This window comes from Marmota marmota, unplaced genomic scaffold, assembly GCF_001458135.2.
Source record: "Marmota marmota marmota unplaced genomic scaffold, marMar, whole genome shotgun sequence".
In the NCBI taxonomy this organism is placed as follows: domain Eukaryota; kingdom Metazoa; phylum Chordata; class Mammalia; order Rodentia; family Sciuridae; genus Marmota; species Marmota marmota.
Genome location: NW_026000005.1, coordinates 31,088,908 through 31,116,589, shown reverse-complemented (window position 1 = coordinate 31,116,589; position 27,682 = coordinate 31,088,908). Strand labels below are relative to the sequence as shown.

The 27,682-nt window shown below is 34.3% G+C and overlaps 1 protein-coding gene across 10 annotated transcripts in view; it reads left to right on the top strand.

Moving 5' to 3' along the window:
- The window catches only part of Ikzf2 (IKAROS family zinc finger 2), a 150,134-nt gene extending 132,554 nt beyond the window's left edge, over window positions 1–17,580 (top strand). For all 10 annotated transcript variants that reach the window (XM_048808484.1, XM_048808482.1, XM_048808480.1 and 7 more), the window contains 2 exons: window positions 4,092–4,235; window positions 9,939–17,580. In XM_048808484.1, coding sequence (XP_048664441.1) covers window positions 4,092–4,235; window positions 9,939–10,663 — 869 coding nt within the window. In that variant the 3' untranslated portion in view covers window positions 10,664–17,580. The remainder of the gene's footprint in view (window positions 1–4,091; window positions 4,236–9,938) is intronic.
- The last annotated feature ends 10,102 nt before the right edge of the window (window positions 17,581–27,682 follow it).

Below are 27,682 nucleotides of genomic sequence, written 5' to 3'. Positions count from 1 at the left end.
TTAATAAAGTATCTTAATCCATTTTAAGTTGCTATAACAAAATACCTAAGATTGGGTATTTTATAAGGAAAAGAGGTTCAATTTGAATGATGGTTTTGGAGGCTCAAGAGCAAGACACTGACTTCGGCCTCTAGTGAGGAGCCTCATGTCATATAGCATCATGTGTTGGAATCATGTATAAGAGAGAACTCTCATGATGAGAGCAGAAGCGAGAGAGCCAAGAGGGACTGAGCTTTCTCTTTTTATCAGCTGAGTCTCCTGGGAACTAATCCACTCCTGCAAAACCTAAGCCACTCTGTGAGACTAGCTTTAATCCCTTCACAAGGTCTGTGCCCCGGTGACTTAATCAGCTTCCACTAGGCCCCACCATCTTTCAGTATCATTACATCATGGACCAAGTTTCTAGCACATGAACATATCCAAACCACAGTGAAGGCAATACAGATAAATATATTGAGACACCTAGAAGGCCAAGAACACACTGGGAATAATAAGAGAGCAATGAAGATGAGTAAAAACAGTATCGGGTATGAGGTATCAGCAGCAAAGCGAGTATCAGCACTGTTGAATGCTGTCAAGAAAATAACTCATGTAAATGAGAAGTTTTGGTTTTAGATTTAGTGACATGGAGAAAACTTGTGACAAAATTCAAGACATCTGTTTTGCCTGCCTGATGTCCCTTCCCTCTTCTCTTGATAATATGAGTTCCACGTTCCTTTTTGAGAACTTTCTCCCATTGCTTGCAGCTATTGGGGATGTCAGTGCAGTTCCGCAGCCCTGTCCTGTCCAGGGGTATACCTGTGACCTAATATAGGTCCTTCGTTCTGTTTCTTCTTGGAATTTGAATTTTAAGATAAAAACCAAACAAAACCAACCAACCAACAAATGAAATGCATGTTAGGGCCACTGTGGTGGTGCATGCTTATAATCCCAGCTACTTGGGAGGCTGAGGCAGGAGGATCACAAGTTTGAGGCCAGCCAGGCCAAGTTAACAAAACCCTATATCAAAATAAATTTTTACAGAGGGATAGAGATGTTGCTCTGTGGTAGAGTTTCTGTCTGGTATGCACATGGTCCTGGATTCGATCCCCAGTCTGGAAGGAAGGAAAGTAAAAGCTATATTGGGAGTACTATTATGGTTCTGCCTTTATGGTTCATCAATGTGACGAAACAATGATACAATGCAAGTATAAAAATAAATAAGGTCAAAAAAGATCTTTGATTATGAAGTTTGCTCAAACAAGTGAAGTTAAGCATATTGGTATGTTTTTAGCCTAGCTAAATGTCTTACAATAGGATAAATGCAATTGAGATGTCAGATACCTAGAGAATTTGCTTTGTGTTTTAAGCAGTATATATACAGAAACATTTTGTTGAGTTGCTCCCAGATTCATGAAAGTGAAAAAAATCAGATTACGTGATTACATAATTGAGTAAAAGAGCATCAGTTTTTTTCCATTAACAGATATGTCAACTGGTTTATAAGATGTCAGTGTTTAAGAGACATCTACAAAGAACAGGATAGCATAGTGGTTAAGAGGTCAGGTTCTGGATCCAGACCTCCTAGTAATAACATTCCCTCCTAACTAGAAGTAAATACAACATGGAAGAAATTACTTAAGGTAGCCAGATTTTTGTTTCCCCTCTGTAAAATAAGATGGTAATGACACCAATTTCATGGGGTTTTTGAAAGAATTAAAAGAATTATTAAATGTGACGTCTTAAAATAGTACTTAGCACCTAGTATATACCCGTTATTATTGCTGGCATGGTAAAAGATCAATTTGGGCCATAAGGGCTGTTATAAAGAAGAGATTAAACCAGAGCTCTGCCAAAGTCATTGTTTTCAGTTTACATGAGCTTCATTGAACTTGGGACAAATCATCTGAATTGAGGTGGATGTGGTGTGGGACAGTTCCCACACCCAGGTTTCGTTTTGAGTGTTAAATGTGTGCAAATACGAAAATTCAGGGTAAGACTTTGACCAGAACTGCCAAGTTTTAGATTACTCATTTCAGAACTAGTTAGCATATTCAATTTGGGGGGCAAACCCCTTTAACCACTTTTGCTGTTTTTTTAGCAAAGTTTACGACAATTTTTTTTCTTGCAAAAATTTTTTCATTTTGAATCTAGGTCTGTGATATATTTTCATCTTTGTTTCACCCATGAACTACTTTAGTTTTGGAGTTATTTTAATAATGCAGTAAATTCCTGTGAATCTACTACTCCTTCTCCAAAAAGTTAAGATTTTGACCATAATCTGTTTTTCATATTACCTGGCTCCCCACCACATCACCATTCCATTCTCCTGACCATTTATTCTAAATTGTGTGGTCATTCTTGATTGTTTTAAAAAATTCTTTGCTTTCTTTTTAGAATCTCTTGATTTTCTCTTAAGTAATTTTTTTCTTTTAGTTGTTGACAGATTTCATAATACTGGGCTTGGTGATGCACACCCATAATCCCAGCTACTCAAAAGCTGAGTCTAGTAAGACCCTGTCTCACAATATTTTTAAAAGGCTGGGGATGTAGCTGAGTGGTAGAGCACTTGCTTATCATGTATGAGGTCCTGGTTCTACTTCCAGAAGAAATAAAGAGGGGTTGGGGGAGAAAGAGAAAGTTATAGGTAATGTTTTGAGATACACATTTCTCATTGATAATACCCTGATTAATTTTGGTATAGAAAATTACCTATGTTTCCTTCTTACTGAATCTCTTTTTGGAATTGTTTTTCCATATTAATATCCAATAGTTGCAATATTTCTTGCTATTTATAGCCAGAATATCTCTTATTAAACATAGATTGAAGATTAACTTTTTCTGGCCCATCCAATCTATGTGTTATATAGATTGAATGTTAATTTCCTTAAATTGTCCAAACTAAGGAAACCTTTCGTGATGCTATTTTTCATTTCTTCAAAATTAGCAACCTGCTAGTGGCTATTAAATGAGTTACCTGAATTGGACATTCAATTTTCTTCCCTTTCATCTTTGCTTTCTTACTTGTAGTGCATAACACCAGGATCCCCTTATGAATGAGAATACATTATGTTTCACACAGTGGGACTATCCTGTACAAATTAATGGACCAAAGTAAATAATTTTTCAGTACATGCTGAATAAGTAAAGATAGCTAAAGATATAGAACCTTTAGGTCTTTCCTTTGAACATTAGTTTTAATCAGCTAAATCTGATTGAAAATGTTACCCTATTCTTAATTCAAAATCTTTGGCCAGTATTTCTACTCAAAAACAACCTTTATTATCTATTCTATGAACATCAGTATCTAATGTCAATATCTAAGGCCTGACATAATAGCCCATAGCAACTTAGACAAATGGGACGAGTAGAGAGGAGCCCTGGAGTTTATGTCAAATGAATTAGAGCAGTAGTTTAGTGAGCCAATGTGCCAATTTGGAAATGGATTGTTTTATCTTGCTAAAGAGCTCTTTTTAAAATAAATTACGATCATAAAGCTACCACCATTTACTATGCATAGACATGTTCAGAATTGGATCTCCCCATGAAAGCTGCTTTGTGCAGGTATTTAAGCTACTGCCAATAAGGCTAACAGCTCATCAAACAGAAAATCTGCTGCAGGAAAATACACGGGGGTTGGGGTGGCGGGGAAATGGTCAAAAAATATTTTGCTGTTATTCTGAGTGTCTGGTTAAGGTTTTCTCTGAAACAAGCTGACTTTCTAAAATTGTTTTATAAAGATAATCTCCAAAGCCTTTAAAATAATGTAGCCTTGAATTATTGATTTTAATCAGTGTTCAAAACAATTTTAGGCAAAATATGAGAAATCAAATGAACATGTTTGCCACAAATAGTGCCAACAGTTTATGTTATTGATCTGAGAGAAACTCAGATAAAAATGAATTCCACTGAATGTGTGTGTACTTTGTGTGTGTATGTGTGTGTAAAATTAAACAGTATTCTTTCACACTAGAGATTATTCTTTGTACTTGCTTTCATTCAAACATACTAGCTTATGTTTTTTATAGCATATTGGAATGGCAAATTTATCTCTGTATCTTTCAAATTGTTGAAGAAATTACCAGAATGCCTTTTTGTGTGGTTTTATATAGTACCTCCTATGGAAGATTGTAAGGATCAAGAGCCTATTATGGACAACAATATTTCTCTGGTGCCTTTTGAGAGACCTGCTGTCATAGAGAAGCTCACGGGGAATATGGGAAAACGTAAAAGCTCCACTCCACAAAAGTTTGTGGGTAAGCAGTGCAAATGCTTTTGTTTCTTTACCAGGTGACCTCAGTTGGAAAGGCAAGTTCCTATGTATTAGAAATATATATGGGACATCTTAGGTCATGAAAAAATATTCATCTCTTCTCCATTATTCTTTTCTACTCCCTGATACTCCATCGACATCACACTTATTTACACACACACACACACATAAACACACTTATTTACACACACAAACACACCCTTAGATATACAAGCATAAGAAAGAGAAGTAAAGACTGCTAATCATCAGTCTCCATCTAAAAATATAATAATATATAAATTGAAATAACATACAAAATAAAATATTATTAAAAAATAATTACACGTTATAAGGGCCCTATGATCTAGCCTTTTAGCCAGCTTTATAACTGTTTTTAATTTGGCAGTAATACCAGGATTTTTACTTTTTTTAACATGGTATTAATTCTTTTAGTAGTTGATCTAGAATTAAGAGATTTTTTTTCCCCAGAATTCTACATTAGAAAAATAATGTGGCAACCTACATTCAAGATACTTCACATGTGGATCTATACTGTATATTTTGATCTTTGTTTTCCATCCAGCCTATGATTTTGAACTGAAAAGATTAGATATCATATATTTAGACTTGCCCTTTTCATATCCAAACCCTTAGATATTCTTTGGTACGCCCAGTGCTGGCATCATTCTAAATGCATGCTGTAAGTCATAGAGTGTCTCTAAGGATTAAAAAAAAAAAAAAAATCAGCTTTTTTTTTTAGAAAGTAAACTTATATTCAGCAGAAAGATTTGTTAAAGAAATGTCACTCACTGTGTATTTAATATATATATTCTTGAAGACTTATGTGTAGGTAAAAATAAGAAGAGAAAAGTACTAAAACAGATTCTCACATTCTAAATTCAGCATTGTAGGACATCCTGATTGAGGGGTGATTAGGAGAAAACCTTTTCTTTGGTTACTTCAGAAAGGAAGGAGTAATAAAATTCTGTTTCCATAACGTTTTGAGAAGGTTTCCTTTCTATCTAAAATCGAAGAACCAACAAATCAACAAAATACTGCTTTTTGACCAGCTGGTGGAATTTAGTAAGAACTCACTGAAAGAAGCCTAATGAGTGACTCTAGGGGTCATATTAAGTCAGTTCAAGACTGTACTCAGAGCCCTACGTTGGGAACTTCTTTCTGTTACCCTTTCTTCTTTTTTATAGGTATCTTTGAGGGGGAGGAGGAGGGAAAACAGGAGGTGGGAGATCAGAAACCATTACATTTATTTTTAAAAAATTAATTTATTGAAGGACATCAAATGCTTATATCCAACTAGACACTAAGTATAGTTGGAAAAATAAGAAATTTGTTAGTATTCTTTTTTGTCTTCTGAATTTATATAGTCTATTCTTTGTAACATTTTTGTCATGTTTCCTATGATGGAAATGCTACTCTTAATTATATTCCTTAGAAAAGAGACAGATTTTTAGAAAATTACAGTATGAGTCTAAAGTAATGACATTAGATGTTTTTATGAAGAATGAGATTTTTTTTTTCTTTATTTGGATTCTATCCTAAGAAGATATAGCAAAGAATAGCGCAGTGACTATTTCAGTGCTTGTTCTTGAAATGAAACTTTTCATCATTCCATACTTGCCCCAAATTCCTTTTTTCCATCTCCCTCATTTAAATATTATTCTTTGACCTTGTCAAGGTCTCCTGGCCAATGATCTATGCACTTTATGCGTTCTGTGTCTTCTGGCACTCTCATGCTAACATGCTTGACTCCTGCCTTGTTGTCCTGCCACCTTCTCTTGGTGAAACCTCACTATCTCATGGAGCTGACTGAGCATTTTTTCCATATTTATACCTCAGCGCGGCTAGTACTTTGGAGAAAAATCCCACAGTCAATAGATAAATGATTAACTAATCTCCAGTATCAGCTGGTCCATCCATACTATGTAGCAGCACTCCTCTAATCTCTCCCCAAACTTCTCTCCTGCTGCTATTTTGAACCTTTGTTCTCTGCAAGCTTCATATCTTATGCCTAGGGAATGAGTTGAAAAGATTTCAATATATTACCAATCCTATAGGATCATGTGCATCTTCGTTAATATTTTAGTCTTTATTTCCTTATTTCAGTAAAAGCACTATCCCTCCGATTCTCTCTTTTGGTGTCTGGAATTTTTCTATTATGTCCCCCCAGATACCTCACATGATTAGTTTTCCTTTTTCTCACTTGCCTATCAGTATTTAAGGTGATAAATTATAACCTTTTAAAAATTCCTTCAAGCCCAAGTCTCCTTCTAGTTATCACCCCCTACTTTCTCTTTCTCTTCAAAAATGGAATTGTTGAAAGAATTATGTACCTACTTTCCATGACTTCTTTCTTTCTTTTTCTTTTATCCTAGTTCATGTAACCTCCTTTCTTCCCTATGCTCCACTGAAATTATCCTCTGGATGTTGCAGCTTTCTTTCACAGTGCCAAGTCCAGTGGACCCTTTTAGGCTGTATCTCTTACCCAACTCCTGGCGAGCATTTGCCACTTTTGAATAGTCAGTTCCTTCTGAACATAATCTTTTCTTGGCTCCATGACGTTGATCTCTCCTTCATTTCCTCCAGCCAGCTTCCCTAATTGCTTCTTCTTATTCCTCTCTGTGTACTTATCCTTTTCAACTGTGCAGAAGTAGAGTACAATGGAGGACGCCATTCATATGTCTAAATAGTTTACTATTTTAAATAAAGCTGAAAAACAGATGTTCTACCCTCCTAACTTAGAAGGCTAAGTTCACATAAATATAGGATTCTCAGATTCCTTAGTACTCCACACCAGACATTGGCAGCATGAGCAGAACCACCTTCTGGCCTGCAGCCAGACCCCTCCCTTAGACTGATTCCTGGTTCTCTGTTATCAGAATGGTGCTCATGCACACATTTAGACACTCCTGTCTTGCATTTCCAAATTCTTTTTATACTGCACACCTATCACAAAAAGAGTAGTATCATGGCCATGCGTCAAGCTTAGGTGAATGCTCATCAGTGGCACAGTTGGTATTCAGGAGAATGGAACTCATGAACAAAACTGTACAGACTGGAAGCACACTTGGAGCCATTTGATAAAGGAATTCTGGGGTCTGAAAGTTCCCAGACTATGGTCTGGGCAGTGAGCCTGATAGGCACATTCTTTTTAAAAAAAAAATTCATTTTTTAGTTACAGATGGACACAATATCTTTATTTTATTTTTATGTGATGCTGAGGATTGAACGAAGTGCCTCACACATGGTAGACGAGTGCTCTACCTCTGAGCTACAACCCTAGCCCATTCTTTTAGCCCTAGAAACTCCTCATTCCATGATGGGCAAGGCCTAGAGCTTTCTAAACATGATGCCAAGTTCAGGAATACCAGTTGGCTTTATCTATAAGATGACATAAAATTGTTTCCCAGGTTCTATTTCTGACTCTTCTTCACAGTTTACCTGTTGCTGAGTGATAATAGTGTGTCCCATGCTTCAGATCAACTTCTATCAACTGATGACTCTCATGTCTACATCTTAAACCCAGATCTCTCTCCTAAGTTTGACACTTTATCTAGGGGCTTACTGGAATGACTATTACTCATAGTGCCCCCAAACTGAATTTATCATCTTTTTTATCTGTCATCCACTAAGTTTCCCAAGCCAGAAAACTGTGCTTCATGCTACCTTTCTCTTTCTCGTTGTCTACATCTAGATAAACATCAAGCCCTGACTACTGTATTTTAAAATTTCATTTAAAAATACATTTCATTTTAAAATCCATTCTGTTGGTTTTTTCTCCACTTGCACTGATATTACACAGTTCAAGCCACCCTGATCGTGATAGTAACTTCCTAAATCCTCTTGTTAAATGAATATCTAATCAGACTATTTCCCTGTTTAACCCCTTCAGTTCCTATTGCTCTTAGGATAAAATTCCAATTCCTTTGCTGTGAATGAGCCCTGTATTATATTATCTGGTTCATCTTTATTATCTGTTTCCTCTCAGGTCTGCTGAAATATAAGCACTTCCTTATTTATAAGTCATGCCCTCTTGCCTGAGCTTTCCCACCAGAGGCTCTACCCCCACGTTTCTTTGCTTGACTAGTGTTGGCCACCACATTCTTATTCCTGACACCACCTTCTTCGTGAAGTCTTTCTTTACTCCCCTAGTATGAGTTAAATATGTCTCTTATTTGACCCTATAGCATACACTGAGCTGTATTATAAATGGTCATTAAATTGCTGTCATTCCCTCAAAACTGTAAGCTCTTTGAGAATATAGATCAGGTTTATGTAACGTAACTTTGAAACTCTTGACATTACAATATCTTAAATTGGATGCCATGAAATAACTTCTCATCATTTTTTCTTCAATTTTTTATTACTCCAATCATTACCCTGATCTGTCTTTGGAGCCATTTCTTCAAATCTGAAATAATACTGACTACCTGAATGTGCTTTTCCAGAATGCAGCTCTCTGGATCCACTTTTGCTATCATGATTATAAATTATATTTAGCATACTAAATGTAAGAATTCTACATATATTTTTAAGAAACATTTATCTATAAGATTTACCTATTGGAATAACTAGACAAATACCACATTGTTTTAGTGACAGAATTTTTAATTGACAAACTATTCTGTCATCTGCAATATTTTGAGAAAAATTAAAGTTACCTTTCCTATTTCAGGTACCAAAACTGTTGTATAGTTAATGTTCAGGCATTATATTGAATATTACAGTAAAATTATATTCATTTAAGTAAATATTAAAAGAAAAACCACAAAGATATTTTAAGCAAGAAAAAGCACAGAAAACTAACAATGTATGTCCATAACAGCATCATCACGCATATCTGAATAAGAAAGTGATGATGTAAAAATGAGTAACTGTCAATTTTTAGCAACAAAGTTATAAAACACGAGATCCTCCAAGATTATGAGCAAGTACATGTAGAAATAACCCCTAACTTATTTTTTAAATTTTTTTAGTTGTCAATGGATCTTTTATTTATTTATATATGGTGCTGAGGATCGAACCCAGGGCCTAACACATGCCAGGCAAGCGCTCTACCACTGAGCCATGACTCCAGCCCCCCAACTTATTTTTAGGTAGCCTCAAACTTCATTTTACTAGGTGATGCAATTTTTAAAAGTATTCTAATAAGGACTTTTTTGAATCCTTCACAATGATATACATTGTGTTGACGTTTTTCTCAAATAACAGTAAAATAAACCAAATTAATCCTACACAAGAGTGATGTGAGATATTATAACCAAATAACTCTTGCTTTCATGATCTCAGTAGCTTGGTCACTGTGTTTGAAATATGCAAATCAAGCATAGTCTCTGACTTATTTTCACCTCATATTTATTCTTTTGCTAGAGTCCCTAAGCTTTATGCAAGTAAGAAATTCAATAGAAAGTGAAAACAAGATAAACATACCTTTCGGGCTAAATGTGGTCTTGTGATGGCATTAGAATAAGTTCACATGACTTTTTGTGACTAGTTCTCTTTTCATAGTTAGAATGTCTCTGGGTCTCAGCAAAAGTAAAGAGCCCAAACACTGGGTCTAAAGAAAAAGATATACCATTTTATGGAAAAATGGAAGTGATTTCTTAACTTTATTCCCTTTTATAACTTTTAATCCGTTAACTGATTTCATTATTTTTTCCTTTTTCTTTTCTCTTTCTCCTCCTTCCAGGGGAAAAGCTCATGCGATTCAGCTACCCAGATATTCATTTTGATATGAACTTAACATATGAGAAGGAGGCTGAGCTGATGCAGTCTCACATGATGGACCAAGCCATCAACAATGCAATCACCTACCTTGGAGCTGAGGCCCTTCACCCTCTGATGCCGCACCCGCCAAGCACAATCGCTGAGGTGGCCCCAGTTATAAGCTCAGCTTATTCTCAGGTCTATCATCCAAACAGGATAGAAAGACCCATTAGCAGGGAAACCTCTGATAGTCATGAAAACAACATGGATGGCCCTATCTCTCTCATCAGACCAAAGAGTCGACCCCAGGAAAGAGAGGCCTCTCCCAGCAATAGCTGCCTGGATTCAACTGACTCAGAAAGCAGCCATGATGACCACCAGTCCTACCAAGGAAACCCTGCCTTAAATCCCAAGAGGAAACAAAGCCCAGCTTACATGAAGGAGGATGTCAAGGCTTTGGATACCACCAAGGCTCCCAAGGGCTCACTGAAGGACATCTATAAGGTTTTTAATGGAGAAGGAGAACAGATAAGGGCCTTCAAGTGTGAGCACTGCCGAGTCCTTTTCCTAGACCATGTCATGTATACTATTCACATGGGCTGCCATGGCTACCGGGACCCACTGGAATGCAACATCTGTGGCTATCGAAGCCAGGACCGTTACGAGTTTTCATCACACATTGTTCGAGGGGAGCACACATTCCACTAGGCCTTTTCATTCCAAAAGGGACCCCTATGAAGTAAAGGACTGCACATGAAGAAATACTGCACTTACAATCCCACCTTCCCTCAGATGTTGGCATACCGTTTTTTTAAAAATATTATTACTGTCAATAATTCTTATTTTGTGGACGCAGTGTCATTTGCTCTGCCTAATTACAATGAGGAAGAAGCAGAAGAGAGAAGGGACGGGGAATATTGTTTCCTGATAACTTGGCTTGTTTATTTTATGGGAACTTAAAGCAGTTCATATCTGCCACATATAGATATAAGGCATACCGTGCTTTGAAAAAATCACTTGATTCATATAGATTCACCTAAGATATTCTAATTTGCCACTGATGTTCAGGATTATGATGGAAGGCAGGAAATTTTAGGGTTTTCTGGGTAGGACTTCAGCGATTTCAAATGGTATAAGTAATTTTACTCTTCAAAGAAGAACTTGTTTCAAAATGTAAACTGGTTTTTTGTTCTTTAGAGATTATGGAATACAAACACATTGTTATTTTCAGTGATAACTCCTAGGATGAGTTCAGTCGTCATGGGTTCTATGTTTACTTCCCCTACGGAATTTATAATTCAGTATGTTTTACACTGTACCATATAGCAAAACTTTTAAACTACAGGTAGTTAAGGACCACTGTAATACATCTGAGGTCCTTTGATCTTATTTTTCTAAACTTAAGCACTGTTTTTCCATAGTTTTGATGACTGGCATTTTATAGACACCCTGGCAGCCTTACTTTTAACACCTTTAATAGTATTTTTATGTAGTTTTCAGAATAACATATGGTCTACAAGAGGGGATAAGAGGCAGTCAGTAATTTCCAGGTGGGACTCCACTTTTCATAAATTTGGGATTTTTTTTGAAAGTTGTGATGGCGGCACAGTATGTGTATTTGTTTCTAAAAGTATGCTTACAGTTGTCACTTTATCAGCATTTAATCAGTGTTAACCAGTCAGCAGAAAAATATAATTAGGCTAACAGTAGGGGGAAAACCCACTAGAAATCCCTTTTCTGGTATTTCTCTCTTCACTGGTTCTTTCAAGCTGTGACCACTCAGTGTTGTGTCCATAGTTCATTCCTCTTTTACTCTTGGAGTAGAAGGTCCTAAAACTTGTGCTATATAGGCTACTTCGTTCAAAATCTTGAAGCAATTGCTTATTTGACCTGAATGTGGTAACTTGAACCTTACAAGGTTATTGAACTAGGGCTATTCTAGTATTTCTTCAGTAACAATATTCACTGCTTTTGCTGCAGGGAAAAGGGAACTTCTTTGTAATCTGTTCACTGGGCTACACATCAAAGAAGCAACAAAATTTGCTCTTATCCTTCTTATAGTATAGAATATGACAGAACCTTCGAGCAAAAGTGCTGCACACTTTTCTGTGTTTTTTTTTAAAGACATTCATCCCTGTAAATCCCTTAGTACAGAATTTTCCATCTTTTAATTTATACAGAACATATGTTGCCATATTTCATGTGCAGATTTTAATTTCATTTATGTGGGTGTTCTTTTTTGTTGCTGTTTTTTCTTTCCATTCAACAGCATTAGAGGGGAGGAACCAAGTGATGCTGATTCTCAAGTCATTTGAGGGGAAACAGGGGAAGGTAGAACTTGCTGCTTGTGTTTGAGGAAAACAGGCCTGACCATGACTGGATTATTTGATAAACATTTGTGAATATTGAACTTTCTATTAAGCAGTAACTAATTGCTGCTCTAAAAGATCATAAAATAGAATGCAACAGTGTGGTGTGAGAAGTATCAAGACTAGAAAACTGTAGTCAGATTAGCAAATCTGGCCCCAGTGCTGCTGTTAATTCATTTTCTAGTTTACCGTTTGCTTATTTAAGCAACTTCTAAGCACTAACACATAACTGGGTAAAAATAGTTATAATTTGGCTCTCTCTTTTACTAAGTCCTATCATAATTATTTTTGGAGAAATGTCCAAACTGTTCCTTTAAATCTGAGAAATGCACCAAAACAGAGATGTATAGAATGCCAACTGTTATTTATTTTTTTTTCCTGCATGGCTTGGTACATTGTGAACATTATTCAAAGACAAAGCATGTCTTTGAGGCTTTCTCACCCCCACCTATCCTAACTCCTTCCAAATCATAATTGAAATGACATTTCTATTTTCCTTTTAGATGAGGTTAAAATAATTTTAAGGCTCATGATTTTGTGTTTTACTGTAATTTAGGGAAACATTTGGATGCCAGTCAGTATGTTCACAATTTTGCCTGTGTATGAATTTCTGCTGGCATCATTTATGAATTTTATTTCTTTTTTTTTTCACTTGAATAATCACTTACCTACCTGCCCTGGGATGAAACTGAATTTAGGTGGACCTAAAGAATTGTATAGTTCCCCTGTGAAGACAGTACTAATGCACTCTCTTTTTCTGATTTCATTTTTATGAGAAACTATTTACTGAAAGGAGCTAATACTTGTGAATGTATATTTGCTACAAATGTATACTTGCATTTTCTTAGCTTCATGATATGAGGAACAGAAAGAGATGATGGATCAAGGTGTGTCTGGGACAAATGAGGACAAGGTCAATTCACATTTGTAGGTTAGAAAGAATTTTTGTGAACACAGTGCTTTCTGAGAAACACTGGATGGCTATATTTGCATGCCCCTTCATCAAAAAGGGAAATATGCAACGTGGTAGCACCTAAAAATAAATACGAGGGTCAGACACAAAATAAATCAAAGGTTTTACATAACAGTTGTATGCCCAATTTATTTAGGTGAGATTTCACAGTGCAGAAAGTATTTGAGGGGCATGAAAATGGGTTATCCTCTGTATTTTCCAATCTGGCAAAAATCCAGAAATTCATCACATCTCTTTGCCCTAATTTTGCCCAGATTTTTTTTCATCTCCAGCTCTTTTTGGGAAAGGTTGCTGCCTCTTTGGAATAGTGATAGTCTCTTTTAAAAAGCCATAGTAGGCTTTTTAAAACAATGAAAGTGGCCAGTAGGCGGATAGAAAGAAAGAGATTTGAAGATGTTGAAACATTCCGTTAAGAATTTTCTGGAGGGACAAAATAGAAGAATGAGAGCCTAGAATTCGGATTGGGGACAAAGTAGGAAGTTTCTGTCTTACATACATACAGGCAGTTGTATGAATCAGTGCATGTGCTGTGCGTGTGTATCACACACATTCTTTAAAAGGAAAGTCAAGAAGCAAAAAGTTATTAGATGTTACAAGAACATAGAGATTTAAAATTATAGTTAATACCTGATTGTATTAAAAAAATAATAAGATGTTACTAGTGTGTCTTTAGGACTAGTGGCAATTATTAAACTTAAATCTTTGGGTCTTTATGATCTACTTCCAGAACAAAGTGAAACAATGAAAAAAATTTAAGATGATTGATAAAAATTTAAAGAAATATAAATTCATTTTTGAAAAGGAAGAAAATATAGAAAAAATAGTAACTTTTACTTGTTGGTAAATAGAGAAAGAGAAGAATATTTTCATGAGCTTTTAAAAATTTATTGTTTTTGTGTTTCAGTTATACAACTCCCAAACCATGAAGTGTTTAGATTTTATAGATGTTTATCAAAATTTACACCAGAGAAGTCATCCAGATGAAAAATTATGTTTTAAATATTTTCCAAATCTTATTTCATCCTATCTCCAAATGGTTTGTTGGGGTAGAAAAAGAACGTAAGAGGCTGCAGAAATATAAATAAAAAACTATATGCCCCTAATTTTTAACAGACAGAATTTAAACTATAAGAGAGGTGCTACCTACATTTTTTAAAAACTTTGGATTGTTCATTTTGTTTTTTAAAAAAGTTACATTTGTGGTCCTCTCCAGTTATATTTTATATATTATTTTAGTAAGTACTCTCTGTTTGATTGTTCTATAGCAGAAAATTCTCCAAATGCAAAAGAAAAAAAAAAGTGGGAGTGAAATTGAAGTTTGTACATACAAAAGTTATTTTAGAAATATTTTTAATTCTCCAGTTTCTGCAAAATAATTAAAATATACAGTAACTGGTCTCTGAAAATCCTGAATTTAATGTATTAAATACTTATAAACATTTTTATATTGGTGCCTTTTTAAAATGCATTGAGAGTGTTGGTTAGCTATTTTAGCCCTACAACACTTTTATTGTGTATTTTTAAAAATTACTTAAAATTGAATACTGTATAATTCATCTTTATGTTCTTAGGGAAAACTGCTAAAGCAATTTTCAATACAGAAACTTTCAGCTTAGCTGCTAAAAGCAAATGGAAACTTTGAAACCAAATTTTAGTTTTTTTAGTTTGATAGTATTTTTTAATCCCATCCCAATATTATATAGGTAAAATAGAAGGTGGGGTGAAATTTTAGCTGTGAATTCATTTATGGTATGTGCTTTTGTTTTGTTTTTAAGAGAGAATAAGTTCTGTATCACACAAGGATTTATTAGTAGAATTTTGAGTCCAAAAAAATGCAGTGTTGTTTTTAATTTTTATCCCCAGACTAGTGTTATTCTAGTCTTGGAACCTCTCTATCTTCTAATCTGTTAATGTTTTATGGAATAATGTAAAAAAGCAGATAATTAATTCTCCTTGAATGAAGCAAAACTGAACAGTTAAATCACATTGCTATCCTCCAAAGCCTAATCTCAAATGGTTTCAGACCATGGTTGTGTATTACCTGCAGTGGATGTGTTAGGATATGACAGCTTTTTAAATATGAGCTGCTGGTTATGTAAAGCAAATGTCATATGACCAAGAAGCTGTGATATGCTAGTGTTTCTTTTTATCATAGTGTATTGCTAGGCCAAATAATGACACCTTGAATATTTTTACATTTACTGCAGAAACCTAAAATTTTGGAATTTCCATAAGGTTTCCTATAACATTCTCTTTGTAGCTTTTTAGTTTTATCTTGCTGTACTGTAAGTTTGTGGATATTTTTCACATGCACTCTCAGAAATAAGTTCTGTTCATGGGATTTTTCCCCCATATCATCATATTTGTATATTTTCTGTATAAATTTGTTATTAATTAACCTTTATTCCATACAGAATGGTACATGAATAACTAGTTTTCTAAGATGTCCTTTTTTATTGTGAATAAAACATAAAATTTAGAGGCCCTCTGCTACACCACATAAAGTGTAGCATGTAACTTCATATAGGTACAAATAAGCCAGTTTGCAGCAAATTGGGCCTTTAGATTACCTCACATGACATACAGAAAGAAGTGCTTCTTGAACAGGTGGAGGTCACTGAATCCCCTACTATGCACTTACCAGGATTTCACTTAATTTAATTTACTGGAAATGGATTAAAAAAAAAATACACTGTAAAAAGAGAAGGACTCGATTTTATTTTTTTGTTGTAGATTTCTTTTGTTCTTTTTTTAAAAAAATAGTTCAAATTCTGCAACTATGATTAAAAAAAGAAGAAGAAAAGAAAAAAGAATTGTCTGTCCAGCACTCTTTGATTTTGAACATAAATCACTTTCCCTTTTTGTGACTAAATTCTCTTCTTAAATTCTTTACACTCTCCCCACCTCTCTCTCCTCTCTGTGCATCTTCCATCACTGTGTCTGGATGCCTTTGCCTGGCTTTCCTCCTACTGGTTAGAAGATTAGGTCAACTCTTACTTCAAATTCATTGTTCCCTTCAGTCTTAATTTTTTGTTTGTGATTTTTTGTTGGCTGTATAATCTGCTGACATATTTTTATACTCAAGTGTAGTTTTATATTAAAAAGAAAAGTGGTTGGATTGAAAAAGTAAGCTATATAACCTTTGTGTTACTTTCACTTTCAAATATTGGGTACCTAAAATATGACTCCAGAGATTATGTAATCCAACTATGGTGCATCTGCCTTCCTTTTTATCAGATTTTACCTTTTGATTTGGCTTTCCTCTGAAAATGTAAATCATGAGAGATTGAACAATTTTTTGCAAGTATTTAGAAAGATGTTAAAAATGTAGAGAAAAGAGTCTTAAATTTTCTCCCACTTTGGGAGAAGAATGCTTTAACATTACTATAATAATATTCCAGGTGTGGGGGGGTGGGGTCCTCAGGCCCCATGTTTGTTCTTAACAGTTGGACCTTTTAGACCATGTGTTATTTGCAATCCTAGAATGGTTTTAAAAGATTCTCTACTTTCCTTCTGTACAAGTGCAATACTCCTCTTGAAGTCTTAAAAACTATGGTGATTTTTTTTTTTTCTTTTCAGAACTGTTCTATCTTTAGCTAATGATAAAAAGAAACCTGTGGAAATCTTAGTATGTTAAGGGACACAGCAGGCAAAGAGAAAAACACTCCACTATCAAAAGGTTAGATAACAGAAATCCCTGGTCTGGTCACGTGTTATCTTTATTTAGGCTAAATTTTCACTGAACTTAGTTATCTTTGCCTGAGAAATGTGACCTAAAGTTAAAATACCGATAAACTGAATATTCTTCTTAGATCCTGCCCAATGCTCTAAGAAACTAATATTTAATATTTCTTATTTCATTTCTCATCTTTTGGAAATGAATTATGAAAGCACTTAGGTCAATTTTAAATGTACATCACCTATTGGGGAAAATTTTTTTTAATATATGGAGCAACCCTGTTTTCATACAAAATTTAAGTAAGAAGTATTTTCATATCGTTCATATTTATATGTAGTGTGCTGGTTTTCTTTCTTTTCTTTTTTTAAAATACCTGTGTTCCTGTAGTAAAACTGCTGTAATGTAAATACATGTTTTGTTAAAAAATGACATTTCTTTGGCATTTCTTTTAAAGGCAGTTACTGCATTTGTACAGTATGTGTCTTGGCCATTAAAATTTTTTTTTTCTTTAACAATACCAAAGGTAATTAGACGATTTTAAAGACTAATTGCTTGACAGTTTCTAGGATATTCTGAGTTTTAGAAGCAAAAAAACAAAAACAAACAAAAAAAAAAGGTCAAACCAGTAAACCTCATTTTTTTTTCAAACTAATAATTTGGGAAAATAAAACTATTGTTTAAAAAAGAATATATATATAAATATATGTAAAATTAAAATTCCAGACCTTGTATGTCAGGTTTGCTCAGTGTAATGTAGTTTTTTTAAGGCTCAAATACCATACCTCAGAAAATGGGGTTTACTATGGAAATGCTGAAACAGTCTTTGCAGCTGTGTGACAAGTCACTCTTGCTATATACTGATTTGGAGACCTCCGCTAAACAGGTTTATCACTGCAGACTAAAATGTGGGACTTGTATTTTCTGTGTTTTTAATGCACACCCATACATGCTTTTTGCATGTATGTGGTAATGTGTATATGTGTATGAATGTTGTATATGCATGTGTGAGTGTGTGTCTGTATGTGTGTACAACTAAAGAAGCTGCAGAAACTTTGTAATACTTTGTGAAAAGGATTATATTATAAAGGTTTGTACTGTCTGAGTGCACAGCTACTGGAATAAATTTAGGGAATCTCAGGAACAAGCATATAATTTGTCCAAGATTTATTTCTTCTCAGAAGTGTAAGTGCAGTTTTTAATTCTGTATATTATTTAATATTTTACCAATAAAATAAACTTCTGACATAAAAAAGTTTGCTATAAAAACTTTCTGGTGAAAATTCTGTGTGCGCAAATACATCTTCCAAATATGGAAGACAGTTCTGTTGAATAGCACCAGGCTTATTATCATTGCCACTGTGTATGGGTCATACTTTTGGTCCTAGAGAATTGAATACATGTGATTCCAGCAACCCTCATCTCAATCTTTAGTTAATCTCCATCATTATATGTAGACCACTAAGGCAGAGAATGATTATATGGATTTTGAAGGAAGACATCTCTACCATTCAGACAGTTTTCATATAAATCTTATTTTACCTTTAAAACAAATTTAAGAGGTATCTGTGTCATAGCCTAACCCCTTTTTCTAGAAGAAGGAGTAAAACCTAAGGATAGAGAGTTGTGGCTCCAAAATGCACAATTAATTTCATATGTGGTCCAAGTAATGGTCAGTAATCAGAAAAGAGCATTTCTTAGGAGTCAGACCAAGATAAAAGTAAAAATTAAGTCTCAGAATTGCTCAATATCATTGGCATAAGTTTGGTTGCTAGTTCTGCTTCTTGTTGTACTGCCACTATGCAAATACAAACTTCATATCTCTTGGATGTTACAAATAGTTTATATTTTACTATGATAGATTTGTTCTGTAACAAAACATCTTCAGAACCAGAAATATAGATGGACATATGATTGCACACTCATTTTTTTTTAGCTTTAGCTATCTGCTAAAAGTCCACCACCACATTTGAGATAACTATTAGTCTTTTCTTTATCAATAAACATTTACAGAGTTTCATGGATATTTATCACATTCCCCAATGATTTCACTTTCAATGTCACACAGAATGAAAAATTCTACAAATTCAAATGAAATTATACTTCCTTTATAATAAATACTAACTTAATAGGGAAGAGGGGTTGCAAATGAGAACTAATGATAGCCATGCGAAGAGGATGAGCATTCTAAATTATTCCACATGATGGGCCCCTTCAAAATCAGCACACACACACACACAAAAAATTCTACTTTCTGGTATTCACAAGAGCCAAATGAAAAAGATTCTTTTGAAAGCCATGCCATCTGTTCTTGACTTCCATTGCAATAGAGTCAGAAATGAAATAAATGAGATCTTGATATGATTGTAAGACATTTTATCAGGATACTTAAGCCCAAGGAGTTACCTTGAGATACAAGCCACATGGTGAAGGAATTTCATTTTAGTTACTTTTCGCAAATCTACCCCCTATTATTAGGAGATTCTAACTAAATCTCATTTTTGTTGTCTATTTTTTAGTAACCCTACTGAAATCACCAAATGTGATTTTTGTTTTTTAACCTTAGTAGTAGTTCCGACAGGGATACCAATTGGCAAATACGAATTTGACCACTTTTCTCCTCTTTGGCATAATACCTAAAGGAGGTGTTTTCATAAACTACCCAATGTGCAAATGGGAGAAACTGACCAAGAAGATAAAGTGATTGGGACATCCATAATTCCAAATAATAGTGGATCAAAGCAGAGAGAGATACAAAGATATGCTTAGTTTGAGAAAAGTCAATGTGTGAGTCTTTTCTTTCTATATCCTTCCTGCTGTTTTGTTTTTTTGTTGTCTTAACCCCAGACTATGTTTTCCATCAGATCAGCCACTTCTAACTTCAAATTTGTCTGGTAAGAGACAAGTCCCTCAAAATGGTAAAAACAGATACTGCCCAAATTAGTGTTGAGTTGTTTGTTTTAGAAACCCTCAGAAGAGTACATGAACCTGACCATCAAACCAGTTGGAATGTCTGAGAGGAAGCAGGATTTTTAAGTGCTCCAGGAAGAATTAAAGGTAAAAAGGAAGTAAGGTAAGGATGTTTGTGTTGGGCTCCATTGTGCCTTAGGTAAGCATATGACTAAAAGGGAGGAGCCATTCTAAGTTGTCATTTTAAGGTAACAGGTGGAGCTGGGATCACAATCAGTTGTCTCTTCCCAGAGTGCCTAGTGAAATCCCTCAATCTGGAAGTCGGGGAATTGAAGAGGGAATTTGAAAAGCAGAGTCCCTCTAATATCAATGCCCTGGGCTCAAGTATTGGTTCTGATTTAGTGACATAAAAGCTTGAAAGACTGACCAAGGAAGCTTTTGAAAATGATGGCAGAGTCTCCAACTCAAGTTCCTAATATAAAGTAGGGATGAGGTGACCCAGGGTATTTGGCTCTTAGAGTAGTAAAAGTGCATGCGAACTTTGAAAATGGAATATCCCAGTCCAGGAAATGAATGATCATATTTGCTTTCTTTTTTTCTTTCTTTCTTCTTTCTCTGGTTTTCCTCATTATGCCTTCATCTTTATTTCTCTGCATCCACCTTTGTTCTTTCTTCTGTGTTCTCTACATAACCTGCTGTCCTTGATCCAGTCACAATTCTGATTAATTGCTATAAAGTACAATCTCTTTCAATACGAGTACTTTAATGCATCTAGAATGCATATGAGTTTTAACCATGTCCTTTTTTACAAACACTTTAAAAATGAGCATGATCATACTGACTTTTTCTGATTCCCTCTCAAAATACTCATAGAAAATGTATCTTCATTTTATTGGCAAGGAAACAGTTTTAGGTTGATTGTGATTTTGTTTGTAAACACCCCAAATCAGTGAAAAATCTAAAACTGGACTCTAGTCCAGATAAACTTAGCCCAGTATTTTCTAAACCACTTTATTCAGATTTTGATTGATAAACCACATTAATAAAAGGAAAAGCAAATATTGGAAAGTAGTGGCTAGCAAAATATAATTCAGCAGACATACCTTAAAGTTTTATTTATTCTAATTTTTAAACAGAATGATCCTAAATGAAGTCATTGGCACAGAGAGGAGAGCTGAGATATACAGTATTAAGTCATAAGAAAAAAATAACTGGAAATTAAAATTTTACTGCAGAAATGATTTAAAGTAGATTAATTATTCTTGTTCAGTCTCTTAAAGACATCTTGTATTCTTTTTATGTAAGTGTGGGGTTTTGGTTTTTATTGAATTTCCTTCATGGTTAATGGAATTCTCTATCCTTTTCTAAATCAATATAACCATATCTTCTTACTCTTTTTTAAAAAATGTTTTTCATTGTGGAATATAATATATATATATCAGCTTTTATTTAATATATATAATATAATATATCAGTGTTTATACTTTATTTTCTGATTCCTCTTCATTTAAAAACCTTGAGCTAACGCACTCTTCATATATGAACTTATCTGTACTAGAAGCTCTAGTCATGATATCCAAGTATTGTCAATGATCTAGTTGTAATTTCTTTATATATTCCAAATTTAATGAGCAGTGTGGACATTGTGCTTATTCCTCTCAATTGCTAAAATTCAAATTTATCTCTTTACTCTTAATTGCATAACATAAAGCAAAAGCAGATTCATCCCAGTCCCAACTGTATGCATAGTGAGATGAGTGATGTATTAACCACGAAGTCTGACCTTCTGTTATCTACCCTTAGAAATGGGACATCCACTTCCATTTGGGATTCCTTGGCTTTGATCTGAAAATGTCGCCGGCCTTCAGGGATGGTTGCTATAGTTGTGCCTCCCACCATATTCTCCTTGTCTTACTTCTGCAATATAAGTAAGTAACCTCAGTTTTTGGCCTTCTGACAATCTATTCCTTATTCGTTCCACCCAATCCCATCTCCCTTTGCTGTTTATTTATTTATTTATATCAGACCATAACATACATACATGTTACTATCATTGGATAACACTCAAAGGGAAAGGAAAAAGAAACACTGGAACCGCAAATGACTCATGTTTTTCCAAACTCTCAGCCAAATTATTTTTAATCATCCTAACAAATGTCAGTTTGGCTGTACCATAACACCAATACATTTTCCAACCTACAAGTATAAGCCCAGAGTCTTCTGCTTTCTTCTTTAATGTTTTGACAAGTCTGATTATAGTTAAGAAAGTGATCGCTTGTTCACATAATGAGCATGGAAAAAAAACTCTGCTGCAGGCATGAGTATAGACAAATAAGCACTTTAGTTTTCTAGAAAAATTCAATTAACTTTCCTGGATCTTTAAGATAGAAAGTGGATCATTGCCTAATTCATTTGAAATAAAGATGAACTCCATAGAAATATATCCATTATGTTTTTTTCTTTATTTTTAGTTATAATTCTAAAATGCATATACAACATCATCAATTTAAACTATAATATGCTGAAGAGTGCATTCTCTGCCTTAATTATAAAAATATATTTTTTTGTCTTTTTAAAAATTATTAACCATTTTGAGAGACCTGCCACTAATTTCCATTTGATATCTCTCTGCTTCGGTAAATGTTCATCTGTGCCAACATATTTTGAACTCTTCTTAGAGTAAATTTATCTTGGGTTCATAGTTTCTAATTTATAGAAAACACTGAAGAGCTTGATATGATGTGATGACTTGGGGGCTATATAGAAATTTATTAACATATCATTCCACTGATATAGATTGTCTTAATGATATGGTTTCTCTTTCTTTGTTTTAAATAAGCAATTTGTCGTAAGTATGTCAGGATACCATATATGCATGGATTAGTTATATTATAGTCCTATATCTGACTCATAGACGACATGATTAGTCCAGTTTAAAATACAAAAAGCATTTATGAACCCCTGAAAATGAATAAGATGACACAGGATGCAAGTTTTTCTTTCTGTGATCATGTGGTTCATATCAATATCCATAGTCCTTGCCAGCCACATTTCCAATTCAAGTATTATTATTAGTTACCACGTTGAAGTTTATAAGTAGCTTTGGGCAATTCTAGTGCCCCATGGTAATTTGGCATATTTGAGCATCACATTATCAACAGTGGCAGCCCAGCAGCCTGTACTGGACAGCAAGTATCCCCCATGGTAAGACAGCACAGGGCTAAGTTACAACTTGTATCATTTATTCACTTTTTATGACATCTTAAGTCTATAGATTCACTTATTTATTTTCATTTGCTCTTTATTCTTTCAGTCTCTGAATGCTGTAATAAATAACCTTTGCATTTTTCAGAAGCAAAACCTTTTCAACTTTCTTAAAAATTTTTTAATTATTTTTATTTGTTCCAGTTAGTTGTACATGACAGCAGAATGCATTTCAATTTATTGTACATAAATGAAGCACAACATTTCAATTCTCTGTGCATGGTATACAGACGCAACTTTCATCCTCTATGTTGTTTTTTTTTTTTTTTTAATGTGGTGTTTTGGATTAAACCCAGGGCCTCACACATGGTAGGCAAGCACTCTACCACTATTTTTCTTATTTGAAAACGAGACTTATTTTTACTATTTTGAGACCATGTAAATCACAAATGCAATTGTTTGGGAAAACTGCCCCAGTACTTCTTTACTCTTGCAAAATTGCCTTGGTCTATGAGATCTGAATTTATTCCATTTGACCAGGCTGTTTTGGCAGAACTATAATAAAACTAATTTGTAGGAACAAGGACAGCTACATCATTGGCCATGTGAATGACAGTAAGACTGAATGACTTACCCCACCTCATTTATCACCGTGTGCAAACAGGCCTGATTAATATGTAGCAACACTTGATTCATGACACAGCAAGGTCTTTTGATATTTTACTATAAGTAAAGTAAGCCCATAATGGGTTTAGGTCTGAAAAACATCCTGGATCATTGAATATTAACACAGTGTATCTAGAAGTTAATAAAAGAACGTACCCATCTTCAAACCTAAATTTAAACCAAAATTCAAAATGAAGGGAATAAAATCTTACCCTTTGAAGATGTGAGGGTTTTCCTCATTTTCTTTTGAGAACCCTGAACAAGTTACTTAGTAAATAGTTCTAAGGGAATGAAAAATGAGTTAGGAGCATCATATATTTACACTTTCAATCCAGGATTCTGGCCCTGTGAACATTACTTATTCTGTGATTTTTGGCAAGGTCACTTTGTATCCTTGGAGAAATTTAAGCAAATGGCTACTCCAGTTCTTCTAATTATTTAGGCTGTACAATGAGACTTTAAGAGGATAGAATGTGCAGATAATTTAGTCCTCAACATCAAATTTAGGTCTACTTGGAAAGTTGAGAAGATCATAAACTCTCTTTGCTTTCTATGCTCTTTCTTTCTTTCCTTCTTTCTTTCTCTCTCTCTCTCTTTCTTTCTTTCTTTCTTTCTATATGATTGATTCCTGTTCCAGTATCCACTAGAAGAAGTCATCTAAAGTTTAAGGGACCAGAGTGCCTATCATATGCAAGCCTTTTGTCTGAACACTATAGAGAGTTCATTTATTTATTTAGTTCTTCCTGTGTTCCAGTCTAGGTGCTTAGGACATAAGGTTAAACAAGACACAATTCCTGTATTCAAGAAAATTGGTATCTTCTGGTGGGAAGGCAAACAAATACTTAGGCATAATAAAACATGATAGCTGTTAATAAAAATGTAAAAATAATGTGTTATAAAAACAAATGAGAGGGGAACCTAATTTGGCCTTGTAGAAAGAAAATATATATTAGTAGAAGTGACATCTAAGCTGAGTCCAAAAGATAAATAAGTTTGGCAAGGAGGGAAATGTGAAAGAGGGAAACAGAGAGCAGAGGGAAAACATTTTCCAAGTTCTGGAAGAGAGAGTGAACCAGTTGAGAGGAAGAAAATCAGAGAGTTCAAAAATCAGAGAAAGACAACACAGAAATGGAGAATAAATTGGATGATTATATTTAGGGAATTGTGTGTTCACTATGGCTTGAGGACAGGATGAGAACAAGGATGACATAGCAAGAGGTGGAACTGGAGAGATGAGTAGATATCAAGAGTTTGGGTTAAGACTTTGAATTTATATCAAAGGAAGCAAGGACCAACAAAAGGTCTGTTTTGGAGGGACATGATTAGATTTGCTTAATTTCTTGAGTTTTCACATGAGACAGAATTGGAGACGGTGCCAGACTGGAGGTCAAAGCTGCTGTGATATCTCCTGGAAAAGATGATGGTGGCATGTGCTATGGAAGTGGTATGGAAGGATCTTAAAAGTAGAATGTGCTGGACTGGTTTGAGCTGGATTGCATGTAGGTGGTAAGGGAATGGAGTTTATTTAGGGTAATACCCTAGTTTCTTACTGGGAAGGCTAGGTGCATGGTGCTGCTATTTGCTGACATCAGAAACACAGGGGGATAAACAAATTTAAAGGGAGCAAAGATGATTAATACATTGAACATGTATGCAAAATGTCAGTATGACATTCAAATGTGGATGTATAGTTGGAAATTAGTGATATCAGTGTAGTATCTGGAGAGAGATCTTGACTTGAGTGACGTGTACATGTGGGGGATATGTAATATATAATTAAAGCCACAGATTTGATGGGATCATCTAGGGAGAGTGTACAGTAAGAAAGAAAAGGTTAAAGTCAAATTCATGCAGTTAATGTACAAGATCCTATTAAACAAAGTAAGATACAAGAGAAGGAATAAGATTTGTATAAAAAAATGACGATGAAGAAAAGCCTTGATCAAGGGTCAAAACAGAGGTACAAATTACCTGTGGACTCAGAATGTGATAAGGTTGAATTGATGAATAACCATGTAGATGGGATGATCTTCAAGAGAGAGTATGAAGATTAATTATTAGAGAGTTTTCAGAAAGACAACTAGAAAGTTGGGTTACAGAGTTATTTCAGTTGAAATGTACCTTAATTTTCAGTTCCTTTGAATTTTAAGTGTGTAGGAAAAGGAAACAAAGAGTAGAACCAGAGAGTTCAAGTGTCTACAAACACAAAGCATTTATTGGTCCAGAGGGTCCCTCAGACCTCAGGGCAGGGGAACTAGTCACACAGGTCTCTTCTTTCATGAACACTTTAGTGGTTTCTTGTTTTCCTTTGTGATGTAAAAGGTAGTCTAGTGTTTATTCTCTTTTTAAGTGTGGCAATTGTAACTGTATAATGGAGATACATGTTTGAACTTACTTCTTTAAATATGTCATGCTTGATCATTTGCTTTTGAGCTAGAAGTTATTAGAGACTACCTCAATTTACAGAGAATGGAAACTGAGGTGCTCATCATGAGCCTTTTGGTAAGTTTACTTGTACAAGCTTTTCTCTTCACATTTAGTTAATTCACATGACTGGAGACTGCAGTTTCATCACAGTCAGATGATGTTCAAGGTCATATGAAGCATCAGAATATACAGATACAGAAGGATCCTATATTTTCACACAACTTTTTATACTTTTTTTTTTAACTTAGGTTTCTCTGGAACCACTTCTCAACTACACTTTAATACTGATCTTCTGGTAATCTAAATGCTTTGTAGGAAATTTAATATTTTTTCTATTTATTATTATTTAGGTCTTCAGTTACCCATTCACATTCGAATTAACTGGATACATAAATATATAATGCTCAAGTAAATCTTATTATTTTTATAACCTACAAAAGGAAGCCATCTTGCAAATATAATATAAAAATAGTATAAAAAATCATTTAATATCAAATTACAGTGATAAATCATTTAAAATCTAACAATATTTAAAAATTCTACAATCCTAAGAGAAATGTTCTGTACATCCTATAATAACTTTTTAAAAATATTTTTAGTTGTAGATGGATACAATACCTTTATGTTATTTATTAATTTTAATGTGGTCCTGAGGATCAAACCCAGTGCCTCACACATGCTAGGCAAGGGTTCCGCCACTGCTCTATAACCTCAGCCCCTATAATAAGTCTTCAAAATATTTTAAAAGTCTACATACTAATTAACACAATTTATTATAGGTGACATTTCACATGAGAAATGGCTTTTGGCAAGTCTTCTAAGTAAAACTAAATCCACTCATGAGATGATGATTGTCATTCTTAGAGCAGAGCTATGCAGTAGAAATGTAATCTGTGCCACAAATACAAGCTAAGTATGTAATGAAATTTTTTCTAGAAGCCATGTTAAAATATTTTAAGATAAAATTAATTTTGATATATTTTATTATTCCAATATACTTAAAATATAATTTCAACATGTAAGAATATAAAACCTATCAACAAGATTCTTTACTTCCTTTGTTTTTCCTACTGAGTCCTTGAAATACAGTATATATTTTGCATGTATATCTCCTCTCAGCATTAGTTATACTTCAAGGGCTCAGTAACAGATGCATGGTCTACTCTAATAATTAAACACAAGTATGTAAATACTTCTGGGTTAGGATGACCAGGCCTCCTGTGGAATTCTTATCTATGTGGCAATCACTGATTTTCTTATTTCATCTTGAAACCAATCCACTGACATAGATACCATTGTCAATCCCATTCTTTCCAAGGATTAACAAGAGACTTAAAAGAATTTTGTCACTTTCCTAAAGTTACAGAGTTAACAAGTGATGTTCCAGGGATTCAAAAATGAAAATACCCAGTATCTTGAGATGAAATGTATAATTATCTTTATATGATTTTCTATGTATAATTTTCAGTAGGAATAACCAATTTCATTTTAGGGGAAAGTAA